Genomic DNA, 27,962 nt, shown 5'->3' on the forward strand with positions numbered 1-27,962 from the left:
TTATCCCTTTTCTGTATTCCACTTTATGATGCTTTTTATAAATAAGATGCCTAGCTGAGAGTGTTGCTTCTGCTGCTCCATATTGATAACCAAATCATCTTGGCAGTGCAGATTAAAGCAGCTCCGTTGCTGGTATGCATTCATACCTCTTTACTTAGTCCTGTCTGTCTTAATTGATAGGGCTTATTTATGTGCATGAGGAGATTATTCGTGTGAGAGGGGCATTCAAAATATTGGTATTCATTTACAGAAACAAGTTTGGCTAATAAATATTGATTTTTAATTTTTTATGGTTTTAAGTAATATTTAGAATGTCTGAGCACGGTTATAATGATGTACTCTTAAAAAATTAAACAGATTCACTTCATGTTTAGACTAAAAGAAAAGTGTTTGACTTAGCAAAGCTTGAGGAAGTGATTGCATTTCACACACTTAGGGCTCAATTCTCCTTGTGACACTTTTAAATTTTTGTTCCAGGAATATATTCTGTAGCTGACTTGGGTAAGGTGGAGAAGGAGGCGATATACCAGGCCACTTGTCTGGCACCATGGGCTCCTTCTGCTGCGGTCAAGACTTGGAGGAACTCAGTCAGTAAGAAGGCAGAATTTTGACCAAGAAAGAGAGGGGATACAAGCAGGCTTACAGCACATGTTTCATGAAGCAGATTTGCAACTCTTGTCATGTGTCAGGGCATGGCATGTGAGTCAGCACACAGCCCCTTGTCTTGACACCCCATCTGAGAATGGCTGGAACAGAACATCATTTGCTGAGGTGTCACATGTTTTCATTAAAATGTAATCTTGCACCTCATAATAGGATAGATAGCATTTTCAGGATTGAGTCTTGTATACAGTGGGTAGACACAGTGAAAATTAATTTTTTTTCATTATCTTGAATGGTAAACCCATCTGCCAGATACAGATTGGTGCTGAACATTGCTTGTTCTATTTTTCTGGAAGGAAACTAATTAAAAGATTATAGCTTCTGTGTTTAATAGTTGTTCAAAATATACCGGCGGTGCTGCTTGCCATTCAGATTTCATCATGTTGCAAGCGGCAAAGGGGAAGCACACTGACACTTTCCTCTCTTTGGGATTCAGTTCATCTCATTCTCCTCCTAATCTGATCTCCCAGGATATCAAACGAAGGCTTCTGTGTGTTAATGAATGCCCAATGTCAAATGAAAGTCAAATGAAACCCAATATCCAGCAGTGATCAGGTTTACTTTGCCCAGGATCCCACAGGGAGTGTCCCAGAGAACTTGTGTTTGATATCCAAAGGAGAACTGACTTCAGTGTGCGTGTGAGAGGCGGTTTTGGTACACCTCAGTGGTCAAATCGACAGGTCATTGTTTCTGGGGTGTTTGGAAATGAAGTCCTCTTAACAAGGATGCTGAGAAACTGTCAATTGCAACCCACACTGTCCAGCTGGAGCTTCCACCCACAGCAAACTTAGCTGGGACTCTTTAAAACCGTCCCATCTTTTCCTCATGCCACTAAGTGACAGTATGATTTGGTTTCTACTGTATTGCAGTTCTCTCAAAACTTTACTCTGTACTAAAAACATGAGAATTAAACTTTACTTGGCATCTTCAAAGAAGAATTTTGCTTCAAGTAGTAATAACTCAGCTGTGGTTCCCATCTCTCACCTCTGCCATGCTGACTCTTCAGCTGTAGTTTTCCTGTGTAGCTTTCAGCTCCTTCTCCCCTTGTAGGTGATGTTTCTGGCAGAAAACCTGAATATGTGGAGCCCATCTCCCCCCTGGTCTTCACCAATTTCAGACAGTCTCAGTAAGCTGCTCAAAAAAACAGATCCAAGACCTGCAAAACCAGGGTGGACCATATATAGGAAGGGTGGTCTGGCACTGAACGTGCTTCCACAAGAATCCTCTTCCATTAAGTGGATTTAATTGCAGTCCCAATCAACATCAACCCCAGCAGGGATCAAGCTCTGCCCATGGGGAATCAACACAAACTGTTTCACTTTCTGGGTCTCCTTGTTACCCCCTCATCAGTGAAGACCAGCTGACAGCCTCCTGAGGTGTGGTGCATGTGCAGTCCTATTTATTTGCAAGAACTGTAAAGAAGTTAATAATTCACCTTAAATCTTGAAGTGTGCTTATTTAATTACATGCTGCGACCTGGACAGCAAACAAGCCACCTGTCACGAACTGCCCTTTTTAGCAAATCATCATAAAATGTAAGAGGTCCAATACTTTAAAACAAAACTCTTGTTGACTGGTGTGACAGGTGAGGGTTAGGAGGTCTCCGCACTTTCTCTCAGTGCTGTATTCTTCCCTGCAGTGATGGAGCCTCCTTCCATTCAAACGGGTCTTCCTTATTTTCTAAATTTTCCCCATTTTTTCCCTTTCTTACATAAGAAAACGATCATTAGCATTAACAATTTGGAAACAGAGATTTGGAACACCTGTTCCTGAAATGAAATTCTGGTAAGTGTTCTTCCTTCTCTAATTGTGTAAGAAAAGGCTTCAGATTTTCAGAATTATTTCTGCTTTATCTGGTCCTTGCAGGAAGAAATTACTGTTGTCCAGCAGTTTGACCTGTCTCACTTCTTTAACATGTGAGGGGCGGTTAAGGGACCTCACATAACTAAAATGTGAGTCAAATTTGTGACTTTGTGCATTACCGAAGGTATTTTTCTAACTGGAATTAAATTATACCTCTATTTCTGAATTTTTTACTGCTTGATAATAAAAAAATCATGAGCTGTGCCTTGCTGCCCCGCTGGGCACAGCCCCTAGCTTCAATGGCTTCTTCTGAAGATCACTCTAGGTATGCTTTTTGCAGTGTTAGACCCTTCCCTTTGGGAGCAGTTACTCTTTGAGAACAAGAGGGCTGTTTTGGAGAGCAATCAGTTGCAATCTTGTTGCAAATCTTGTTCAGACAGTGTTATTTTATACTTGATCTGTTTGCCATGGCAGAAACACCTTTCTAAAGAAGAGCAGTTTTATTAATAATAAAGCGTTGTTTAAGAAAAATTGACAGTATTATAAGAACCCATGAGAACTGATCCCAGTAGAACTAGGAGTTAAATTGGATTCAGAAGAGAAGTCACACATAACAAGCAATGGACACTGAATTCTTTACTTTTATTTTTTTTATTCAGCTCTGTGCTCACTTGAGATGAGTCATTCTTCCAGCGAGCTCCTTCCAGGAAGGATTCCCCACAATCCTCAGAATGTTTCTCTTTTGCTGTACTATTAAAGTTCTTTCTCTGTTATTACCGTTTCCTTTTGGCTGAAATCCTCTTTGATTCCTCCCAAAGAATCCTTTTAAAAGAGGAAATGCAAAAGGAAAATGACTTATTACAAATGTTCACAAAGACAATTACTCTATTAATTCTTCAAAAACCCCAACATTTTAAGATTAGTTGAAATGCAGGTCTTGTCAACCAAGGAACTTGAAGTCTTGCTAATGAGGTCAGAAATAGTGCAGCTGCTGCTAAAATGTGCTTTGTTTTCAGACCTTTTCACTGGTTTATGGCAAAGCTTAGATGAAGCTTTGTGTGACGATGTAATATAAACTTAGAATACCACATGTGCTGATGGGCACAAGATGTCTTTCCTTGGCAATCTCAAAAGAAACTACCCTATTTATCTTGTTTGTGTGTTCGTGAATACCCTGAGGTGAGGATGAAGAATTACTTTAAGAGGAGAGTTCGTAACGAGCACTGCCCTGCAAATGGTCTAATACTGCAATCTTCTGAGAAAATTTGGTAGATGTCAGATAAGGGTGGGAAAAGTGAACAGGTGAGAAAATGCCAATTACATACCCCTTTTGCTTACACAGAGCGTGGTTTTGAGTGGTATTTTCTAAGCTCACTTTTTTACTTATCCTTTCATGTGAAATAAAGCATGAAGAAGAGACAACAGAATACGCAGTGCTCGAATATTACTTGTAAAAGTCTGTGTGTAGAACTCAACAGATCTGCTTGAAACACAGCACTAAGGAACTTGCAAGAGGCAGACATCAGGTGGAGGCTCTGGGTATGTATATTCAAGCAGGATTATGCAATGACTGGGCAAACGTGGGTGTCTGGTCCTGCTCTGCAGCCTTTTGTGTCCCAGTACTAGTTAAGTCATCTCTCTCCATCAGTAGTTACACATTGAAGCACTGAATGCAGGAGAAAATCAAAACCTCTGGTGGAAATAAGTCAAAAAACTCAAAACTCTTTCTCCACCCACAGACAGTTTTCCTACTAGCTGAAAAGACTGTCAATAACAACTGCTACCCTGTGACTCCACTTTCTGGGCAGAAAGGGCTCAGGGTTCTTTTGCTGGGTGGACAGTGTCTCCATTTACACGTCAGGATTTTTTCTGTTGCTTGTAGTTCTCTGCGTGAAGATCAGCCACGCTGTTCACTTACCATCTGTCTTTTTTGCAGTGAAGTGTCTGTGATTAAATAACAGGCAGCTGTGGGACAGCAAACACTGCTCTGGTCTGATTTACAGCGGAGAAGAACGGGTCGAGCAACTGGGCAGAAATCACAACCAGGTTGCTCAGAAAAGGGACATCATGTGCTCTCAGTTGTGTCCTTGTTTTACAAGGAAGAGAAGCTGCACTGAGTGCGGCAGAATGAGGGGGGCAATGGAGATTTGAACAACTCTAGCTACAACTTACTGACACTTACTTAGCTGGGGCTTTGGGTTTTTTCCAGCTAAACTGGTGAACAAGTGTTGCCACACACCTGTCAGGGTGCAGGCTCCTTTCTGCCATGCAGTGCAGTGTTGATGTAGTGACTCAGGGATAACACGAGCAGTGGGAGATGAGGGTTTTGTGTGACAAAAACAAGGATGTGAGTGGGTGCCTGCCTGCCAGGCTGTGGTACGTGACTGCAGCTGCTGTGGGGATGGAACCAGCTACAAACTGGTAAGAACCACCCCAGCACTGGCGTGAGCAGGGGCCCAGGTTAGTGGCTGTGCTACAGCCAGATCAGGAATGTCTCCACAAGCTGGGAACATGCCTGGCTAACACATCAGATCAGGCACTGTCTGGATCAAATGCCCACCTTCTCTTCTGTTTCTGCTTTTGTCTTGATTTGTTCTTCCAAGAATTCAGAAAATGCCTCCAATGTATATTCCCCAGTATAGGCCACTTCCTGGAAAAAAAAATAAAATTAAAGTATGTAAGTCTGTACACAAAATTTTGGAAATCATCGTGAAATCTGGTGGAGGATTTTGGTTCTTTAGACTGGCCAAACTCTGGACTTGTGTGCTCAGTTTAGAAAACAAGGGCAGAGGCACAGCAGGTTCCAACATCATCTGAAAATTGAGTGTAAAGAAGAAGTAGATCTATATTCCTTAAAAGAAAAGGATTTGTATAAAAAACAGCCATTATTTTATTGTACTAGTTTGGGATCCTGCCGGCTACTGACATCAGTGGGGCTTCTTCTGCTTAACAATAAACATTGGCAAGATACTCTGAAGAGCAGAGTCTTTTAAGTGTCCAGCTATGCCATTCAAAGCTGCTCAAAGATTTTGATGGAAATTCAAATTCTGGCATATTTTTGAAATACACTGCTGCACAGCTTGAAAGAACAAGATGAAGATGAACAGTGACATTATATTCTTATGCTTCACCTTAAATTGGGGATTTACTGAGGATTTTCTTCTGAGAAAGTTTAATGAAAGAAGTCGTTTCAGTTTAGAGTTTTAAAATTTTCTGAGCGGGTCTAGGAGCCATATTGTATTTTAAAGATTCCTTCCCAAAACACCTTTGCTCTCTGGAAGTATAAAAGGGCTTTGCACAAGTTTTTTAGTAAAAAGTTGTAGGAGCTCATGTACATGACATTGGGAATTGTCCGCTCTTATGTGAGTATAGTTAGAAATAGGTGGAAGCCTATTCTCAGCTGGGTTGAGCTCACTCCCACTGAGACCAATAATAAATATTGTGTTACTGTACACTGGGTACTCTTAAAACTTGATTTGCGTTCAAAGGACTGTAAGCAAAACACCTCCAGACTGGTGAGTTCACTAAAACTGTACACTTTTTGTGTACTAAAAGTTTGGTATTTCCATTCCATTTTAATTAAAAGTGCGGCAGCTTTGAAACTACTTTTTTATGGTTTTTATGAATGTAAATTTAAGTTTCTCAAGAAAGATTATTTTATTTCTCCCGAGGCAATTAACATCCTCAGACAAGTCTTGATTTCTACCAAATCTGATGATGGCTGGAACATCAGTTTCTCAGAGCTTGAAGACCTGTAAAGCCAGAGAAGGAGCTGATTCCTGCACTGGTTAGTGGGGATATGTGTCAACACTTTTCATTACAGTAATCTGTGCATAGGAGTATGTAAAAGTTGTTTTTCTCACTTAACCCATAAAAACAGACATCTACAGGAACCTGAACAGCTGGTCATGTACAAGGTGATATCTCTACACTTGAGGGAAGTAGTGCAAAAACATGGTGCAGAAGGAAGAACTTGAGATTTCAAATACCCTTTATTCCAGAGTATTTTTAATTATGAAACAATCCCTTAATAGTTAATGGAATTTTTTAATGGTTTGGGGCTTTTTTGTTTGCTTATTTGGGTTTTTTGCAAAGTGACATTTATTACCAGCATTGAATGGGTTTCTGCTTTTCTGCTAGAAGACTAAACATCGTGTGAGTGTGTAGGACTGCAGTTCAATTCATCAGAAGCTGTGCATGCACATCCAAGAGGAAAATCTCTCAAAGATTAAATGAGGACATGGGTAAATGTCTTAGAATTTAATTTAAGTTTAATACTAAGAAGAAAAATGAAAAGCTTAGTAATGCCTTAATTATAGCAGTATCTTAATTTTTTTTTTACTTCAGAGATATTTTCTTTTTAATTAGATAATCTACATAGATGGAGAATGTAGCTATTTAGTATTTTTCTTTGCCTTCACTTTCTGCAGCATTTTCTAATTATTGTGTAACATAGCTGATTCATTTGGTAGCATACTGCAAAGACCATTGGTCTTGACAACAAATATTTACTCCCAGTGGAAGATGAGATACCAGAATGAAGTAAAATTACTGGCTTAAACATATAGAAGAAAGTTTTTGATTTGGGTTTTGTGAAAATGTAGAGGGAAAGGTGCAGTACCAACATTTTAGAGACAATTGTCTTACATGCTCTGGAAACAACTAGCACAAGCAGTTCTTTGGCAGATCATCTCTTGTCATGGTTTCAAGTAAAAAGGCACTGCAGTCATTGGGAGGTATCTGTAAATTCACTACAAGTTGAGATTGTTTCTAGAACCCAACAGGCTGATTGGAGATGGTTAAACAGCAGGATGTGAGGCCCTAAGGACTTGTAATCCAAGTGAGTAAATGATTCCTGAGCTCTTGCCACAGCCTCCTATACAGGATGAGACAACAGAAGGGTTTCTCCTCTAATTCAGGTTCTTGGCAGCAATGTCTACTCAGAAGCCAGTGCTGAGCAGAAAAGGACCAAAGCTTTCTTCCTGAAAGGATTCCTTTCACCCTGTGACACACGTGCACGTGCAAGCACAGCCCCCCGCTTTGGTGGGCAGCTGTGCCTCCACAATCTTCCCCAAGAGCTTCTCACCTGGAAATCTGCCCCAGCAGGAAAGAGGGTGAAGAAGGGATAGCGGTCCATCCCCACGGACAGGATGTCGTTTGCTGTCACATCAATCTTGGCAATCATTATGTCTTTGCGGCTTTCGTATCGCTCTCCCAGCTTATCCCAGATCAGCAGGAGTTTCCTGCACTCCTGGGACCAAGGGGCATCTGCAAATTGAAAAATAAAATTGGAAGGACACGGAAGTGCATGTGGTGGTGCAGGCATGGGGTCCTGTCTAGCCCTCCAGATTAACAGGGTTTGGGGTTCCAGCTTTGGTCAGTATCTGCTTGAAACTATTTCCCCTGCATGAATTTCACATTTCCATGTAGTGATAACTAGTTATTCACTAACACATTTCTGATAGCAGTGCGGGTTTAGCTCTCTCTCGCCTCTCGTGACTATAACAAACACGAAACTTGGACTACTTTATTGGAGAGATGTGCCAGATAAGCTGTGCAACCCACGTAAGTCTTGCATCATGCCCACCTTGACATACTTGTCAGAACCACAAAATACTTCCTGCATACTAAAATTAACTGTGTTCATAAACCTTGTTGACTCTAGAAAGAGGAGTTTGAGTTGTGGTGCCGTTCTGACTCTGAGCACTGCAATGATGCAGGTCACCAGCAAGGCAAACTGCTGAGAGCCCAGGATCCCTTTAAAAAGCTCACAACACAATTGCAGTCCTTCAGTCAGGAGAGCAATGCTCACACTTGGTTTATACAGAATTAAAATTTCAGGAGCACTTGGCTGAATACAGTACATTCCCTTTACCAGCCTTTCATTTCCAGAGGACTTGGTTCAATTCTTGCTTAGATCATTCAGTTCGTTCACAATACTGAAATGCAAAAATTATTTGTGTGAGTGACACAGCTGCAGCCAGCAAGGAGAGTGGCAGGAAGGTACCAATACCTTTAGGAATTTCTGAAATTCAGGGCAGTACAGCTAGTTGTCTATACTTCTGTTAATGCTGCACCTTTGCTTTGCTGAAGTAACTGGGGCACAAACTAATCCCTGCTGGCTGGTGCAAGGATAGGGCAGAGGTTTCTTGCTGGAAAGAGTCATTCAAGGGAGCCACATCCCTTGCAGACAGAGGAGGGAAAAAAGAGTTACAATTTCCTAAACCAAATAATTCCTAGCTGAGATTTAATCCTAGAGCATTATAACCAGACAATCTCACTTAAGTCTTCCTCTCCTTGGAAGGCAGCCTGACTTCAGGCGGTGCAACACACTTCCATTGTACACCATGATGTTCCAGTGTTGTGTTGTCTTTCAACACAGAGATTTGATACAGCCTTGGCAAATATTTACTGAAGAGAGCCAGTGCTACTCAGTGCAACACTAAGTCAGCAAAGGTGTCACAGCGTTTCCATAGATAGGACAGAAAATTTTCTTCAATTCTTTCCACAAACAATAAAAATTCATTGAGCTCAGATTCTGTAAAGTGCAGAGATTAGTTTGGTATATAAGCATGAGCTTTCATTTTTTTTCCTTCCAACTGATCATGTTAAAGAAGCTTAAAATCTGAATTCAATGACAACACTTACAAAACATAACAAATACAGTCATGGTCTTATTGAAGATGATACTGTTGAAGTTCTTCCCAACAAGCACTTTGACAGGCATCTTGTCCCAGTCTTGTGGAATTTTTTCACTAGGGAGATGTTGCTGAGCAGAAACAGAAACATTGCTGTGTAAGTGCAGGGAACATTGAGAAACTGTACTCCAGCTCAAGTTAATGTGAGACTGGGGATATTACCTAATGTGCTCTGCTGACTCTGATAACTCTTTGATATCATTACATCCTGGTCAGCCATCACATGGTTCCACCTTCTCTCCCTTCAGTAGGAGCTGGGATCTCACACCCCTGGGTGGTTGGTACCCAGGACTGTGTGTCCCTCTCTTCAATACAGACTCTGTAGCAGACTGTCTGAAAGTGATCCTTTGGAGCACAGTTGTATTCCTTGTCCTGAATTCTTGCTGCCCAATGTTCAGAAGCTGGGCTACTGAAAAGTTTATGTGTTGTAGGCTTTCAAAAGTGATGTAAAACACACCAGAAAGTGTGCATTGCTGCTTAGATCTCTGCCTTCACCACCAGTCATGATTTCTACAATTAACAGTGGGGTAGCTGGGAATTTCTCTTCGTTAACTCCACGGCACAGTAGCAGAAAGGCACTTGTGCCCCTTGGAAGCCGTCCTTGGTGGGACTGTGCCTTTGGTGGGACTGTGACCTTGGCGTGAGAGGCCACATCTCCTCTGCTTCTATCCTTCTCCTCCCTTCCAACACTGAATACAGGACCTACCTACTCACATTTTTTAAATTCTGCCTGCTCTCACGCTCACTGCTTTATCTTTTCTCCCTGTAAATCACCCTGAGGAGCACTGAATAAGCAAAACATTTTAATGTATTTTTCGCATGAGTGTGATGATGCCTCATTATGGCAACAAATGCTGTATTTACCATTGGGAATGGTCCCCCTGGGAAAATTCACTTTGCTAAACTTGCTTAAAACAAATACCAAATGTTAATCCCCTCTGAAACAGTCTATTTTATATTTACTGGATTTTTCTGTAACTTTAAAATCTGTTGCAATGACTGTTTGCATCTTTCCCCAGCGAAGGGAGGGAAATACCTCCATTATGGTATTGGAAAGATCAAGACATAGGGAGTTTTCAAATCACTACAATAAAATAGCTGGCATCAGTTAAAATACTGGGCCATAGATGATCAATCCAGTATTTACATTGGAGGACTGGAAAACTTTGTAGTTCACCTTAGTTTTTTAAATACAGAGGAATGCTCTGTCAACAACTGTAGGGTGACAGTAGATAAATCAATCAGTGATCACAACAGGACACTGTTCTAATTTTAAAACGGGGTGCAGTGCCAAGATCTCATGTTTTAGCTGGTGTACTAGAGAGCTGCCTCATTAGTAATGGACATACCTTTGCTTTTCCATTTAGGTAGCTCTGGCAAAATTCTTTTAGGTTCTCCACAGTCACCTCATCCGCAGGCATTTTGTACTTGGCATCGCTGGTCAGATTTAGGATCCTCACGGCAGGAACATCAATGTCCCTGATGCGAAAATACTCAAAAATCCGTCCGTTCCTTGCTTCATCAGTATCCACCAAAACAAACAATATCTGATGATAAAGAGAGAGTCACGCATCTGGGCTGGGCCTTCCAGCTTTGGTTTAGCCGTGTTGGAGAAATGGACTGTGGAGCTTGGCAGTGGGGTAGGGTCTAACCTTAAATTCAAGGAGCTGTGCAGAATCATTCTTGGTCTCAGACCAAAACCCAGAGGCTCTGGGGACTTCATTACACCTGGATCCTAGTTAATAATAAATGCTAACGCAGCCAAAAGCACTGAAGCTTTTCCCTCTGTCCTTTCACAGTGGTTTGTATCACGTCTTTGAGTAACACTTCTAAATTACCCCCCAAAGTTCCTCATAAATCGTAATAGGACAGAAGAGCTGAAACACCTGTAACCCATATGTATTTACCAATTTGTGATATTTTACAAGATGACCTACTATTCTTCATTGTCTCGTGTACCTGGAGCAGAAGTAGCACCACGGAAAACGAAAATATTTGTGTGCATGAGTGCCTATTACTGTCTCTATGCATGCAAACACACGGCTGCAGGCAAGGCTATCCACATACCTTGCAATATTTCTCAGATTTTATAGCTGGCTCCAGCCTTTTCCTCAGGCAATATTCTGAGATCCTCGTGGTATTTCCTGGTAGAACCAGAAATTGCCAGAATTTTGCTTAAACTACCTTCGGTTGGAAGTTGCTCCCAAAAAATTGCATTTGTAAAATCAGAAACAGGTTAATTTGGAGCAGCTGGAATTAGTGCTCCACTTTGTGGTCTTTGTGTTTTAAAGAATCATTTCCAAGTGACATTTATCTTTCAGTTTGTCCTTAACAAATTGAAATAATAGTTACTGAAACTGTTTTTAAAAGGTTCGGTAGAGTTAGAAGCTGGACCGGCAGCAGTTTATTTTTACCAGTAATGTTGGTGAGTGGTTTTCCACTGATCTTTCGGCATTCCTATTGGCAAATCTGGATTCAGTGTTACAAACCTTTCCTCTGAATTCTGCAGCAGCAGACTGGTAGTTTTCGTAAATCTCATTGAATGCCTCCGAGTTCGTTGGGGTGAACAGCAGGATGTGATTTTCAACAGGGACATCAAAAATCTTCACAGATGTCTGGGAAACAAAAGACTCAACATCTGCTCCACTCTTTGTAGGCAGAACAGTGAATCAGAGGCTCGGCATATCAGTATCCCTAGGTTCTGCTATTGCAAATTTTACTTTTTAAGACTCACTTCCCAGTCATTTCCATAAGCATTAGATTTTGCTTCATTGTTTAAAAGCAGATAAAGTAAGAAGAGTCAGCAGCTGCTGAGTGGGGTTTTTTGATTCCAGGAAAAACCTCATATTATTAATAGATTTTTACAGTCAGAAGGGACCGTGGTCTTCCAGTCTGACCTCCCGTATGACACACAGAGAAGAAATAATGCTGAAAGTAAAAGGTGGTGCTACCCAGGGAGGCCCAGCTGCAGCAGCTGTGGGGGCAAGACCTGTCTGGGCGCTTCTTTCCCTTCGAGGTGGCATCAGCAGCTTGCATCCCCTTCCCTGCACAGGACAACCTTTTTTTCTCATGCCACCCTATAATCAGAGGCAGTGGGGTGTCCCCTAGGCAAGCAGGTATTTCCATGTCTTCCCTGCCTGCACCAGCAACAATTACTGCTGGTTTCTTTCCTCCTTGCCTTGGCCCAGAGCTCCCTGTCGCTGCGTTGGAGTGGAATGTTTGGAGCCAGGATTAGGGACTGACCTTCCGACCTCTCACCCCACTCAGCTGCTGCAGAAGCAGCCTGGGCCTTGGTGTTGTCTGCACAGGAGGGAGGTGTTTGCATGCTCAGAGCTCGCTGTTCCACCAGCCACTCCTCATCTCCTCTAGGAAAAAACATCCTGCCAGAGGGAAGCATCATTTGGCCTGGGTTAGACCAAGAGCTGTGTGCTGGGTTCTGCTGGCATTTCTAGATGTGTTTAAGGGTGGCCTTGTCAAACAAGCAAAGAAAATTCTCACTCCCCAAGGTGGAGAACAACTCCCTAGGTCTCTTTCTGCATGGATTTCTGTCTTTCTTCTGACGTTTTTTGCTAATACAGTAAAATACACGTACCTCAATATTATATTCAGTGACCAAATCCAAGGTAAAGGTTTTGATTAGCCTCGTCAGGCCCAGTTTGTTCTGTCTACCATCTTCAAGCACTTCACTGTGCACAGGTTTTCCCTGGACAAATAGTGAAGTTTGTGAGGTTGGTGGCCTTATCAACTACAGAAGCAAAATGGCAGGTTTTAAAAGTGAGTTTTATGATCCCCAGCAACCAAAATTCCATAGCTTGTAAAATGAATGTCACAGCTAGATTGCAGAACAAGATTACAGCTAAAATTCAAGGTACAGCTGACAGTTTTAATTTGTTCAGTAATGTTGACATACTGAAAGATCTTTCCTACATCTATACACACTATCTGTGAGATATGCTCTCTCAGGAAATCATTGGTCTGACTACTTCTTAGTCTTAGGCTAAATATTGCTGCTACTCTGTGTAGTTTTGATTTTGTTGTTGGCCACTTCCGTTGTGGAGTGGAAGAAAATTCCTGGTCAAAAGCAACACACAAGAAAAAAGGTGAATGTCTGCAAATCTCACTGAACTTGGCAGCAAATGATGATTAGAATGCAGGTTGGAAAGTAAAGCTATTACAGCCAGATCTTTAAGCATAAATTAGGAGCCTGGATGTAGGCAGACAGATGGAAAGTACCACTTGTCTAAAGGTTGCTGAGTTTCCCTCCTACTTGTCTCTCTTGTCTGTAAATGAATTTTTGTGTGTGTGTTTGAATTATGGCTAGGAAATTATTTAACATGAAAAATTCCCAAGCAGCCTTTCCATATCCCGCACCTGTCACAACACCTTACCTGCTAGACTTTCGTACTCCTACCTTCTTAAACACAACCAGAGAGTTCCTTTGGATGTTGTAGTTAGCACAGACGTCCCCACTGGCTGTCATCCCAAAAGGCATCTCTGGCACATCTCTTGCTGTCTCACAGAAAACTTCCACACTGTCATTGTGAAGTTCCTAGTCCCAGAAAGAGTATTTTTTAAGACTGCCCTACATCCTGCTAAGATGTGTAGGAGTTAGAGCTCCAGGTGAAGCAGGCCCCTAAAGGCTTGTGATGTGAAGAGCAGAGTATAATTGTAGAGTGGATGACGCTTGCCAGGCTTCCCTCTAAGGGGAGACCCGAGCAGTGCTGTGACACATCAAGTGTGTGCCCCCTTTCCCACCTGCGTAGGCTGGCCTGGGTCAGCAGGGATGGTGTGGGGCCCCCTCTGTCCTCTCTGCACTGATCTCACCCTCCCTGCCCTCCCCTGGCACTCCCACCCTCTGCAAAGCCTTTGCAGACAGGGAGGGATCGTAGCAGCAGCTGCTCCCCCTGCACAGCCAGCAGGAGGTGAGGGATTACGGAGAGCACTCTGCTCTCAAGAGGAGCTGACTGGCACATTTGGGGCTTTGGACTGAGTGCTCTTCAAGGCAGGGACCTTGACTCCTGCATCTGTCAAATAGTCACTCTGCTGTCCACCCTCAAACTAATAGTAAATAAGCAGGATGAAAGGCAACAGCACTTCCAGATTTGATTTAATCAGAGAATTATTTCATGCTAGATGAATAGTAATTTATATGCTGAGACTTCCAACACATCCTGGCACTTGTATTTGTGAGCAATCTGTGAGTAATAGAAGGCCAAATACGGTTCTTTATTTGCTTGGACACTGTTCTGTTGGCTTCCACCCATTAAATTTCTGACATGCCCTAGCTCATGTTCATCTATTGTCCTTTCAGCCCCCGAGCGAAACCAGTGTCCAGTCAAACACATCTGCAGGCAATATCTGCTATCAGTGTGGTTCAGGGAACCCTCTGGCATCACTGTGATAGAAAGAGCTTCTCAATTTCCCCCAGCACTGGAAAACTGCCTTCCTTCCTAAATGGCTCCAAGCAGATTGCTGCAAAGCAAAATTCTGGGCACTGAGCACTTTCACAGTTTGTCCTGTTATGTTCTATGTGCTCAGCAGCTTTGTTACTATGGGGCATTTTGGTAATGAATCCTGTTTTCCATACCCACAAAACTTGGACTATCTACTGTAGCCAGCACATTTGGGATATTATCAGCCCAGGTATGAGTCCAGACGATGTGCTTCTAACTGGGCAGAGTGATACCAGAATAAAAGTCTCTTTAGTTGAAGAATATCCTTGATTGAATTTACAGATATTAAAGATTTCAAGGACATACTGAAAAAGAGGAAAAAGCTATTCCTATTTTACTCACTCTGACAGTGAATCTCTTGCCTATTGTTCACTAGCATTCGGCCCAAATCCTAAGAACCTTATTCTGCTCTGGTAGAACTTGCTTGAGAAAGGACAACATGGGTTGGATCACATACAGTGGTAATATTTCATGACTTCCTATCCAAGCAGATTTGGCTTTCTTCACACCAGCCAAATTTGGGAGAATTTGACAGAAGTCCTTCCTCTGACGGTGCAGGAAACACGGCTGTGACCAGCCAGAGCTGTGCAAGCACTGCTGGAGCATCTGCTCTCACAAGCAGCTCTCAGGATCTCTGAGCCCAGGTACTGATTAAGGAAATGTGCTGTGGTGTAAAATTTTCTTATTTCTGCCTAGACTGCTTGTCTAGAAGTGTGAAAAAATAGATAGGTTTTTTTGTTGTTTTTTTTTTTTTTTCAAACAGAGAGAAAACTGAGGGCCTGGGGTTTTCTGGTGATTTCTAGGTCTTTTGGGTATGTGGGATTTGGTGATGATAGCAAGCAGTATATTCCAAAGCTGGAACAGAAACCAGCCTTTTGAGCTTTTCAGATAATTACCCTAAAGAAGCCAATCACTGCTAAATCATCAGCTTTTATGATGGCTTCAGCCTGATCAGTAGAGTTGATTAAAACAGTGCTAGGTCCTGTTCTTCTTTTCACCCATGTTATAAAGGTTGAGGCTTTTCTGACTCCTGTGGAAAGAAAATAGAGTTAAAATGAAAGTCAAAAAGAATGACAGAAATTTCTGTGCAATCAGGACAGAGGCAATGGAGGTGCAGAGGGATGCTAAATACAAATAGGCTTGGGCTCCTTAGGGCTGAGGTCAAAGCTGACTGAGAGGGGGCTTGAGGTATCCAAATTCAACGTCAGGTTCTAATCACCATTTAAACTATTGTGACTCTAGAAGATCCACAGTGGATCAGCACAGCTTTTTCTGAGCCCTCTGCAAATGGATTTATGTCCAGTTAAATGATTAATCACACATGGAGAATAGAGATGAGGACATTCAGACAGGTAGAAAAACTGTCCTGCAAGATTTCATGTGTCCCAAAATCACAGTAAGCTATAAAGTGCTATCGACCTCAGGTTTAATCCAGAATGACTTCAAACCAATTGCAGATTTTATTGAACTGTTTGTTCAATTACATTAGGTGTCAAAATTGTTCCTTTGTTGCTGCAGGAGAGACCTGATAGGCACAGAGACATGTTAAAATTCCTCTGCGGGGCCATAGCATCACTTCAGTTTAGACATAAGAAACAAAGCTGAAGTACCAAAGTTGTCATTTAGTTCTGGATTGTTCCATCTTTTGGCTTCTAAATTACTACTACCAGTTTTACTGAGGTTATAGTCAGTCTGTTTATTTTGCAAATTCTCCTAAGCTTTCAGAAGTTTTAGAGTATTAAGTGTCTTTAAAAAATTATGTTTTTAAATTATCACATTTTCAGAGGAATTTGAGGCAACAAATTGAGGTTCAGCCCTTTCATCTCTGTATGACAGATATGCTTGCTGGACCAGAGTAAGGGTTAATTAAAATCATACATAAAAAAGAAAAAGTTAAGTGCTAAAGTCAAGACGTACAGTACAAGTGGATTATCAGAGATGCAAGTCCTTGTACTGTGCATTTTAGCAGTATGACAAGATCAAAATTGAGTCAGACCATTTTACTGCCATCAATTTTGCAGCAGACAGCACTGCAACTAGTTTAAAATACTTTTTTTTTTTTCTAAGTGAAGCAGGCAGTCATCTGCTCTGGAGTGTATAGGCTACAGAACAAAGCACAGAGCAATACCTAGTGGCCACATAGTGCTTGGCTTCTGCTGTCTAAAGGCAGAATTGTGGTCTTGTCACTTATGTCACTGCTATAGCCCCTAAGCTTATTTTCTGTGCGGTTAATCTTTTCATTGAGTTCCTTTAATCAGCCTGTGTACTGGCCAAATTCTGACCTTGCAGTCGAAAATGATGATTTTACCAAGCCTAGAATTGGCTTTCATGTTATGTCCATTGCCAGGGACACCATTCAAAAATTCCATCTTCCATAAAGAGCTGAATTAACTTATTGATTTAAACAAGGTCTGCAGTTTCTTTTGTGGTATGAAGTATGTACCAAGTCCTGTATGAGAAGTCACTGGGTGGCCAGTGCACATTTCCAGCTGCCAATGCTCAGTGGTTTGTTAGTCAAACATGGCACGTGAGGTTTTACTCAGTGTTGCACATAAGCATTTACCAGTGAACAAAATGTAATTTAAGCCACTGTTGGTGGTACATGTCTTCCAAATGATTGGAGCTCTCTGCCTTGTACAAAGCACAGAGCAGCAGCCAGTTTCCTAATTTTTGATCTTGCTAGAAAGTGTGCCTGAAATAGCAGCTCTCTGCTGCAGGGCAACTGTGTGTGCGTTGTTACAATTCTCCGTACTCACTGGTTCACACCTGAAAATCTGTCAGGTTTACCAGTTTAAGAGAGGTTTTCTTGTCAAAGCTGTAGATTTAACCAGAGACTGAAGGTGGGGGCTTTTGCTTTCAGGTGTCAGCACCCCTAATAAAAGTTCAGTATGGCACATCACGCTTTGGGTGGCATTTGTGCAGAGGCTGCTGTTTGCACAAGTCTAGATGGTGGGAACTTGGTAAGAAATTCAATAGCAAGGAGGAGCAAGTTGCTAAAAATATTAAAGATCAGGTTTCAGCAGGAGCCACTAGGGGCTCAGCAGTTAAAGGTATCTTAGCACTTGGCTGTGTACAGGTTCAGGAGGCAAACTTTGGGTTCCTTTTTTTGTTCGTTGTATTAAACTTGTGACTCACCTGTATGTGCTCAGAGTACACTAACAGAAGCTTGCAATTTTTATCCCCTCTGTAAAAGTTCATCATTTTATGAAAAATTACACTGTTCTTGTATGTACTGTAAGTGAACAAAAATGTTTAATAAGACCTGGATTTCTGGGATTGCTCAAGTCTGGCGTTGTCTTTGCTTAATAACTTTCTGTAAAATACTTTAAATTATTCCATGTTATATTCTAAGCCACATATGAGCTCCCTCTGATGGCTAAATTGCAAAACTATTTTCCTTAGCTTAGGAAGTGTACCTGTGTGTTAAGGACTCTGTGAATTCCCAATTCATTGTTAGAAGCAATGTTGCTCCAGCCTGTTTCTATTAGCACACTGCCCATGGGAATTGCACTGAACCAGAAGAGTAATGAGGCAGTTTGGGGACCCATTTCTTCTTTGGCATTACTCATTAATGTTTATTGAAATAATTGGGAGGAAGTTGTCTTGTTGGGGTGATTCTGTACTCGGTGGAATAACACCAGTAATTAATTTGACTGTGTGGACTTCATATAAAGATACTCAGTTATGTCCTTGGAAGATGAATTCAGAGTCAAGTTCCTGTGTTGCAACAGAGGTCGTTGCATATTTAACACCTTGGGCAAAACCAGTTTTCCACCTTGTGTATTTTTTATCTGAGCATCTATATTTTTCTTCTCAGCGGGGTAATAGATAGGTACATCCTGTCATTAATTAGCATTATCTTATCAGTGCATGAGACAGTTTACCTTTGCAGTCTATGGGGTCTTCCCTGCTGCCATTCACAAAAAATTTCACAGTAGGAAAGGCTTGAATATTAAATTCTTTTCTCAAGTCGTGTTGGTGTGTCACATCAATTTTGCCAAACTGGATTCTTGGTGCTTCTTTTTTAAGCTGTCGGGCAGCCTCAGCAAATTCTTCAGACAAATTCTGAGAGGATTGAGATAAAGTAACATCTGGAAAAGGCCAATCAAAAGCAAATGGGTTACATAAGCCACAGCATGAAGCTTTATAGTGGAGGCTGTTGTGTCAAGTGGTAGCTGGAGGGTTTGAATAAGGTCTTCTATGACTCAAAAATAAATGAGAGATTTTATTGACTTCTTTATATTGATGCTGGTTTTTTACCACTCCATATGTCCTTGAACCAATCGCGATGAACAACCAGCAACATTTCAATATTCTTATGATGGGAAAGCAATTAAAAAGTAGGTTGACTGACTATGCTGGGTATGAGTTTAAGAGAGGTGAAGGATAGAGTTAAATACTGCTCACATCAGGACTCTACGATCCCATTTCTGTAAGCATTTCACTGAGGCAAACTTTTGTAATGCAGAAAGTACTTTTCCAGATAAGATATGGAGGAGGGAAAGAGAGGAGCAGAGTGCGGTGTTTTAAAGACTGGCAGTGTATTCCTCGTGCTGTCCTGTGTGCCAGCCCTTCTCCAGCTCAAATGGCAGCTGTGTGTTTGGTGGAAGGAGAGGGGCCATCCTAGGCTGGAGCCTGGAACTGTAAAGTTATATTAACATGAAAAAGAGGACAGGAGAAGGAAACTAGGCACACGAACTGCTCTGCATTCAAAGACAAGAGGTAAAGATCTGGAGCTTTATATTTTTGCAACTTAGGTTGAAAAAAACCCCCAAATTTTGATTGAAATTGAGATGCTCTGTCTTATTAAATTTCTTTTATTATAAAGAACAAAACTTTTTTTCTTCAGATTATGAACATAAATTTTTTTTGCTTCTTCAATATACTTTGCAAATAGGAACAGATGAAAAACATGCAGTTAAATTTGGTTTCATAAAATTGTGTTGTTTTGTGTTTATGTGAGTGTTTTTGTGTATACACATATTCAGATATATAACTGCAGAAGCACACACACAAATGCACCAAAGCATAAATGTAACAAAAACAACTGTCTTCTGTTCTTTCACAGAATGGCAGATGCACTTCTCTAGAGCATACCTGGTGAAGACATTTCCCAATGTGATTATAAACAAAAAGTAAATGGATATTTCTGTAAGAGTTCTAATACATGAAAGATAAACCCATAATCTAACCCAGTGCTGAGTTACATTCCTCGCATTATTCATCATTATCCTTGCTCTGAATCCCAGCCATCAATCATTTTCTTCCACCTTACTGTTGCAGCCAGTGTGAAGATTAGCATCAAATAATTCTGTTTTCTCAAAATATTAAAGTGATAGTGATAGGCCCTTCCACATCCAGTCACAGACAGACCCATCTCAGCAGAACCTCACAGAACCCCTGCACTGGAAGAGCTGCTCCAGCTGCTCATATGCCAAAGGGTTCCTGTTAGTAGAACAAAACTCAGTGTCTGCTCAGGGGATGCTCAGATACCATGTGATGAAGTGAAGGTGTTTCTCTAAATAAAGTAAATGAGCCTTAAGACAACAGTCCAAGCCCAAATTGTGTTCTAATTGCCTGTAAAATTGGTGTTTCATCAAAGAAGTTTATTATGATTTTTCAAAGAAATTTTACCCAAGCTTTAATTCCCATTTCCAATTGATAGAAATGGTCCTATGAACCTTTCCCACAACAGGATTGTAATGTGTCATCTCCTAGCACCAGAAAAAAGGGGGAAAAGAAGTTAACTCCAGTTGTACCTCAATATGCAACTGCAGAAAACCTGCAATTCTGACCTGTCCATGCAAGAAATTGCATGTCTACCCTATAAAAATACTGCTGCTTCTAGGAACACTGTGTGTTGAGCCTTTATGAACTACCTTTGCTGAAAATGATTGCAGAGGTGGACTGTTCACCAGGACATGGAGTACTTACTGTGCCATTGGAGAGTGCTGATACTCAGTGACTGCAGGTGGCAGGGCTAGCCCAGAACAGGCATTGGGTTTTCCAAGAGGAAGGGTTTGTGCCTCTGCACAGAGAACAGCTGGAGTAAGGATCAGGAAACCCTACAGCAAACCAGAATCCAGCAGCTTTCAGCTAATTCTAAGTCTGTGTTTTACACCAGAGGCAATTTCACTATAACGATTTTTTTCCCTAATAACCTAAGTTTGCACAGCTGTTTTCCCACAGCTGGGAAAGTGGAAGCTTAGATGCTTTTTGCACAGTGAAATAAGAAGGGGCAGAAGAAACTGTTGGAGAAGTCCAGACACAGAAGCTGAAGTTTCACAAATACAAAATAAATATTAAGCTTAGGCACTAGACACTTAGGTAGATTGTCTGGGAGGAAGAGGGTGTAGGATCCATTTTTCTCTGAAATATTTTCATTTCAAACAGATATTTTAGGAATGATCTCTTATCACTAAATGACATGATAGTCAGAGTTGCAGCTAACTAGGAGTGTAAGTAGCATGCTTAGATAATGAGAGCGGGTAGAGTTAGTAGCTCCATGCTGCAGCTGGGAGAAGTGCATGACTCTTGCAGTCAGAGACCAGGGGAACTTTTAAGTACCATCAACCTGCTGACTGTGAGACACAAGTTCAGTGAGTGAACAGACAGATACAAACTGTTTCCTTGACTACCCAGAAATCATGTGGAAACATCCATCATGCACCTTTCCCCTGCTTTCCTGAGTGATTAGACTCCTCTTCAGCTCTCCATCAATTCCTTTTCATTCCACTCATTCTCTGTTTGCCTCCCAGGTGCTTTTTTTTTTCAAGCCGTTTGAGTGTTGCAGGAAATCATCACTCCTTTTATTTGGAGCCTTTTCTTGAGTTTTGTTTCGCTTCCTCTGGTTTAGAATTTTATTGACACCGATCACTTCAGGCTGTGGGATGAGGAAGCAGCTGCTGGGGCTAATGTGGCATCACAGGCTCCAAACTCAAGGAGCATCAGCAGGGAACAAGAGCAGACACGGGTAAGAGGCAAGAGAGGAGGTGACAAGGTCACCAGGGAAGTCGTGTGTGTGGTGGCACACCTGTGCAAACCAGTGTGCTGTGCCACAGCTGCCAGAAGCAAGAGGCCCTTCAAAGGCTGTCAGCTCAAGAGCAGCATCGTATTAACATGGGAAGATGTTTCCATTATCAGTAGTTTTGGCTGTGTTGTAAATAAAAACAAGGATAAATTAAGGGTTTGAAAATTAAAAGTGGGATGAGAACCAGAAATCCTGTATTTTGACTCTTCAGTACATCGACAACCTGAGGAAGCTGCTGCTTCTTTTTCATGGTGCAGTTTGCTGAGCTAAAATATATCGAAATGTGGACAGATAAATCTTTTGCTGACACATGAATGTGTTTAATGACCCTAAAGAATTCTTGAAGTGGGGATATGGAGAAGCACAATGAGTTAATTTTCCTTTACCTAATTGCTGGTGGCCTCCAATCCCATTATTCTGTCTGAATTGATGGTTTAGGGATTGGTGCAGTCATTGTGAATGTCCCTGTTGTCCTGCCAGATACTGATTTCCCGGCTGTTCGTTTCTGACATGGTCACAAAACCATTTCAGCAGTCCCATTTCTCATCTGTGCAGGCTGCTTTTACAGTTTCACTACAGATGTATAAATTTCTCTGTAGAAGAGTCTTGAGATGAAGGATAGATTCATGTTTAACATATCAGAGTGGAAGGATGTTAATCTTGCTGCAGCTTCAAGCTTGTTTGTGTGACCTTGAATTCTCCCCTTCTCTTCTAGAGAAACTGCCATAACTGCCTGTACTGGCCTCACAACTTTTTAACTGAGGTTTGCTGTTCATTTGAGATTTTCTTCTATGTAAATATCAGGGTTTATTCTAAGTTTGGACTATTGCAAGCATTCACTAAAATAAGCATATGTGAGAGACACCTATATGAGGGACCCACGCTAGTAAGTAATTCTGCTGCAGGTAACTGCAATTTCTTCTTTATAACATCACTTTTGTGCCTGGAAAAGGAGATGTCTGTCTTCAAGAGGAACCCTCGTCTTGCGTATTAAATGTCATTATCTCAGCACAGGAATACTGTGGCTGACCCAGTGTCTCACTAGATGTACAAATGTTCTGCTAGAAAAGGTAAACATCACCTTTTCAAAAATGAGACCGTGCTTAGCACACAAAGCGGCAGCACAATGTCTGCACCACTTGTGTGCTTGTCCTTAGGTTATCCCCATTTTATCTAGGATCTGAAAACTTTTCACTGGAAAGAGTAGGAGCAGGCATTCTCAGAAACCTGTGGAATCCAGCATTCACTGGGGTCTGTGTCAAGGATTCTTCTGATAAGTTGGGGGAAATGGTGTTAGCATGTGCTCTGAAAGAAGTGCTTTTAGTGTTTGTAAGTGTACAGAGTTTATTCTCTCTGTGATAGGCATATTTGTTAGAGTGACTGAGACTTTTTATGTCGTTTATTTGTTTATTTTCTCTGCAGTGAAAGTCAACACAGGGACTTATATTCAGGCAGTGTGTAGTGCAAACAGAGAAACTCTCCCCTGCAGGCAGCACTGATCTGAGGTCTACCTTCTGCTGGTGACAAGTGCGCTGAATTCCCTGTGCTCGTGAGCATTTGTGTGGAATTTAGATCAGTTTAACAGGGATTGGGAGATGCCACAGTCTGCAGCAGAAGAGCACTTTCAAATGAGTGCTGAGATGAGGTGCTGGGCAGGACTCACACGTTGTTGGGTGATGCTTGCATCGTTTCCAGACATATCCTGTTGCACAAAACAGCTGGGATGAGAGAGGAAGAGTGCTGGATTTCCGGGTCAATGCTTTACTTTGACTCTGAGCACTTGCCCTGTGAACTTTGCCCAGCTCCAGAGGGATCCATACGCTGCCTGGCTGAAAGTCAGCATGTATTTATAGTAACCCTTCCAAAAGGAAGGCAGACCTGGGACACTGTGAGGGTGGAACTGAGAGGTATTAGAAAGACCTGGGGGTCTCTGGGCAGAAAACATCAAAGCAGACCTCACCTGACAAATACTGTGGGACTGGTAAGTAAATAATATCATGCAACAGGGAAAGCATTGGGGTTTTCTTATAATTGAAAGGTGGTCTAAGGCACAGTCTTGAATCAAAGTGTGTAGCTCAAACTTTTGTGGTGTTGGTACAGCACCAGAAGAAATCCCATCTTCCGGGATGCCTGGGATTCCTTCCCCCTCTCTATGTCTCTGTGATCACTAATGAGTCAGGAAGAAAAAGATCTCAGGTCTCACATTCATTCTGGATTTCTGAAGCTAATTCCTGGCAGCCTCACAGATTTCCTGGGTGAGCTGGGCAATATTGTTTTCTCTCACATTATCTAAGTTTCCTTAATAGTTCCTTGTTAACACTGGTTGTTTATTTAGAAAGATTTTTAAGAAGTAGAGTATAAAAGGTCAGGGCTTGATGGCTTTTCTGTGCAGGTCACATCTTTAGTCTCTTTGTGCTGTGGCAATGAAATTATTACAGCAAATGAATCAGCTCATTCAGCATTGTGGAGTCAGATTTCCCACACCCCAGGGCAGTGCCTCACTGCAGGATAGTTTTTCACTGCCCCAGGGGCTGTTTAGTGGCATGTCTCCAAAGGGAGCTATAGAGATTGAGGCCAGTGATTTCCAGATAATGGATCTGCGCTGTGGAGCTCATCACTCTTGGGAACGATTCCATAATTCTTTCCAGGGACTGTAGATGCCTTTATGGTTTGTGGGGGAAAGGCAATCCATGGGACTTTCAGTAAGTCCTTAGACAGACATGCTGGCCTTTGATCCAAACCAGAAAGTGATGAGGATCTCTGGAGCAAGGGGTGTTTGGGGGAGCAGAGCTTCATCTCTGTGTTTTGGAAGATGTGGTGGGGAATGGAGGAGTCTGCTTGTCCTTCCCTCCTGAAGAAGCCGGGTGTGAGGGTGGTGGGATATCAAGACTCTGTTCTGAAGAAGGGGCAAGGAAGCCTGATTTAGATCCCCACATCCTTTGAGTGCCCAAGTCCCTGGGCCACTGAACAATTCTTTCTCCATCTCCTCTCTGGATGAATTTTTGCATGTCTGTTTTTCACTCATACTTGGTTGCAATCTTGAAGTGTGTTGCAATATCTCATTGTTGATAATCTCTGCCAGTACTAAGAAAGTTTGTCTACAAACTCTACTCTGACCTGGCCATTTTGATCCTGTGCTTTGAAACAGCTCTTACAAAGATGAGAATACAGAATGACTAAGGTTTTTCTGTTGAGTTATTTTTTCACAAAAAATTAGGGATCATCAGAGGAATAAAACAGTTCAAAACTGCAGATTGAATTTGGCAAATAGCTCTAAATCCTCCACAATTAGTAAACAAAATCTTCCTAAATGTCAACAGTTTCAGAAGTATCTATAAATTTTAAACACTGTTTTAAATAATTTTCTAATGTGATCATTCTGAAAGTTTAAAAACACTTGAAGTTTTATAACCTTGTTACAGGATTAATGAAATGTTTGGTACGATCCAAACATATTTTTAGTTTCCTGAGTCTGTTAGTGTATTTTAGGTTTTGTTGTTGGAACTACAACAAGTATTTTCAAACTACAAGTGTTTTCATTTCAGGTCGACCTACAATACATCACTATAATTATTATCTTTATTGTCTTAATTAAATTCATTGTATTCTTTATTTAGAACATTTTCCGTTTTATTGTTTATTGCTATATTATATTGTACATATTGTATACTAATATTAAATATTTGTTTTTAATAAGATGTCATAATTGGTATGGTATATTATAATAGCAGCAATAAAATCCACATTTGGTAGTGATGTAAAAGAACAAATTAGATGCACTTCTGCAAAATTAGGATATTGCCTTAATTTCAAATATCCCTTCCAAATATGGAACAGTTTGGGGGTTCAGGTTGTGCCTGTGTCTGGCACCTGCTTCCAAAACGGGGCAGGTTTGCAAGTGTTTGTGTAATTTAAGGTTAAGGGGATGTGCGCACTGAGCTCAGGGAGGTTGGCTCAGCAGAGCAAGGTCAAGCCCAAACAACAGAGACAAAGATTTTGCTGCCTTGTGCAGATCAAAGAGTTTCTGCTACCAGCAAGCAGCTGGCCAGTGCAGATCCCTGTTTATGGCATGGGAAATTATGCAGCACCTGAACTTTTAGGTGGGTAACATCACAAGGATCCTCCTCTTGGCTTTTGCCTTTGTGATGTACTTGATGGCCAGACCTGATAACAAAGTTACTTACTCGAAAACCCAACCAGTTTTCTCCCCAGGAGGAACGAACATGAACCTAAAAGAAGGACCACAAACCTGCCTCTACTTAATCAAGCACTCCTTTCAGGGAAAAAAGGACAATCTAATACAGCTACAGACATCAAAATATTGTAAAAAGACAATCCCTGAAGCCCAAATGCTCTCAGAAGAGAGATGCCATCCAAAAAACCTCCTACAAAGTGCTGATGAAAATGTAAGAGGGAGAAAAGCACTGTCTGATTAACTTTTGTTTGGTTGGGGTTTTTTTAATATGTTTTACCCATCACTGCTGTGAAACACATACTTGCAAAATTAGGCAGTGGAAGCAAAGAATGCCAACTCAGCACTGTCTTATGTAGCAGACTGGTATTTAACCACCTCAAAAAAGAATAAATTACTGGAGTTACGATGAGAAATAGATGCATGGAGGAAACCAAAACAAACAAGGACTACTAGGGGGAAAAGCAATGGTAAAACAAGCATTCTTGAGTGCCCCAACATCATTCTCTGCAGAGCCACCAGGGTAAGGAGTAGAAATTGATACTCACAGAACTTCACCAGGAGGTATTTGGTTTCCTTCAATGCTCTGTCAAAGTTGCTCGTTTTCAGCAAGAGGACATGGTTCTCCTTTTTTATTTTGGGGAGTTTGGTTTTCTTTAGCTTTGCTTCATTTGGGCTTATACTGTCTGCTGCCGGGAAGCCTGTGAGAAACAACAACAGAAGAAGGAAAAATGGACGTGTTTTCATCTTGTCCTGCCTTTATCCAGATACTGAGAAAGAAAGGAGCATTAAGCAGTAGGGTTTGCTGCTCAAATATCTGTAGCTGTATCAGCCAAGCCAAGAGGCTGATAAGGTTGATAACAGCCTACCACCAGTGGAGCCAACTGTACCCTTCCACGAGAAGATTAAATTAGTTAAGTACTTAAGTACCCCATCTCTGTTAGTGCTCGGGGTTGGGGGAAAGTTGGGTTTACTGTTTCTGCAAATAAACAACCCGGGGAGGAGGTGAAAGAGCACAGAAAGAAACACTTGCCTACAGAAGCACCAGCGGATTCAGGGAGCGCTGGCGAAATTAGACACCGTTCTCTTGTCAGGGCTGCAGACAAAGCAGCAGGTCAGGTACCTGGGGTAGCATTTGAGGGATGCTCCGCTGCCTAATGTTTGTCTCTTGCACTTAAGGATCTTCTAATTGTGGATCTGACTGAGAGTCTGCTGAGGTCAGAAAAACTCTCATTCCTTTGTGTAGGTAATTTTAATGTCTGTAACTCCTTGATGTCTCGTCTGTGAGGCTCCCCTCTGTACTCGGGTGCCAAGTAGTAGCTCAAGTAAGACACTACTTCCTGGGTTAAACCAGGAGATTTTGCCATTGGTTTCAAGTGGTAACACAATTTTTTGTGCAGTGAGCCGAGGGGACTAAATGTACCAATTCATTTTTAGGATAACTATGAACTATGCGTGTGAACTATGAGACTTCCCTAGACAGTCTTTTCAGAACATTTAAAAAAAATATCTTACAGAAATGTTGAGGTTCTGGAATTCCTTCAATTTACTAAGGAATTATTATTATACCTGTAATTACAGTCCATAGTTGTAGCAGAAACACCTTTGACCTTTAAACTGTGCTGAAATTTGTGAACTTTACCCCCAAAGCTGTAGCTGGTAGATGAGACCAGGTATTCTAGTGGTTATTTCAGTGGCAAGAAGGAGAGGTCTGACTTGACAACAGGTGAGTCTGAATTAGTAGAACCAAGAATAAATTCCTCCAATAATTACTCTTCTTCTTCTTGAGGAGTAGCAGGTGATGCTTCGCACCTCGTGCCTTTAGCAGATCTTTTATCCAGGAGGGCACCACTAAAATGGAGTGTCCATAATGGGGGTTGATGTGGTAGCCTCCATTTTCTGTGGGTGAAGGATTTGGGGGGCCATATTGCTGCAATTTAGTCTGTTTTCATGCCTGCTGTGAGTGGGGCTGGGTTTCCAGCAAACTCTTTTCTATCAATCTCAAAAGCTTTGTGTCGTAATGCACCTTGAAATGTGTTCTATTAGTACTTGCACACTGTGCCTAATGAAATCAGGAGCTGTGTATTCAGGCTGCTTGCAAGATAAGATCACACAGAAATACA

General features: G+C 41.5%; 1 protein-coding gene across 1 annotated transcript; it reads right to left on the reverse strand.

The window, feature by feature from the left end:
* Positions 1-3,128: 3,128 nt before the first annotated feature.
* On the reverse strand, positions 3,129-27,425 carry PDILT (protein disulfide isomerase like, testis expressed). Its single transcript, XM_066198479.1, is given in 13 exon segments — positions 3,129-3,288; positions 5,027-5,116; positions 7,553-7,734; positions 9,115-9,235; positions 10,514-10,711; positions 11,654-11,779; positions 12,757-12,867; positions 13,576-13,713; positions 15,514-15,647; positions 18,502-18,708; positions 26,388-26,609; positions 26,730-26,872; positions 27,409-27,425. Coding segments are annotated over 13 exon segments (1,758 nt in total). The 3' UTR covers positions 3,129-3,219.
* Between the last annotated feature and the right edge of the window lie 537 nt (positions 27,426-27,962).

This window comes from Chamaea fasciata, unplaced genomic scaffold (assembly GCF_029207755.1).
Source record: "Chamaea fasciata isolate MVZ Bird 193981 ecotype frontalis unplaced genomic scaffold, bChaFas1.0.hap1 SCAF_16, whole genome shotgun sequence".
Classification (NCBI taxonomy): Eukaryota; Metazoa; Chordata; class Aves; order Passeriformes; family Sylviidae; genus Chamaea; species Chamaea fasciata.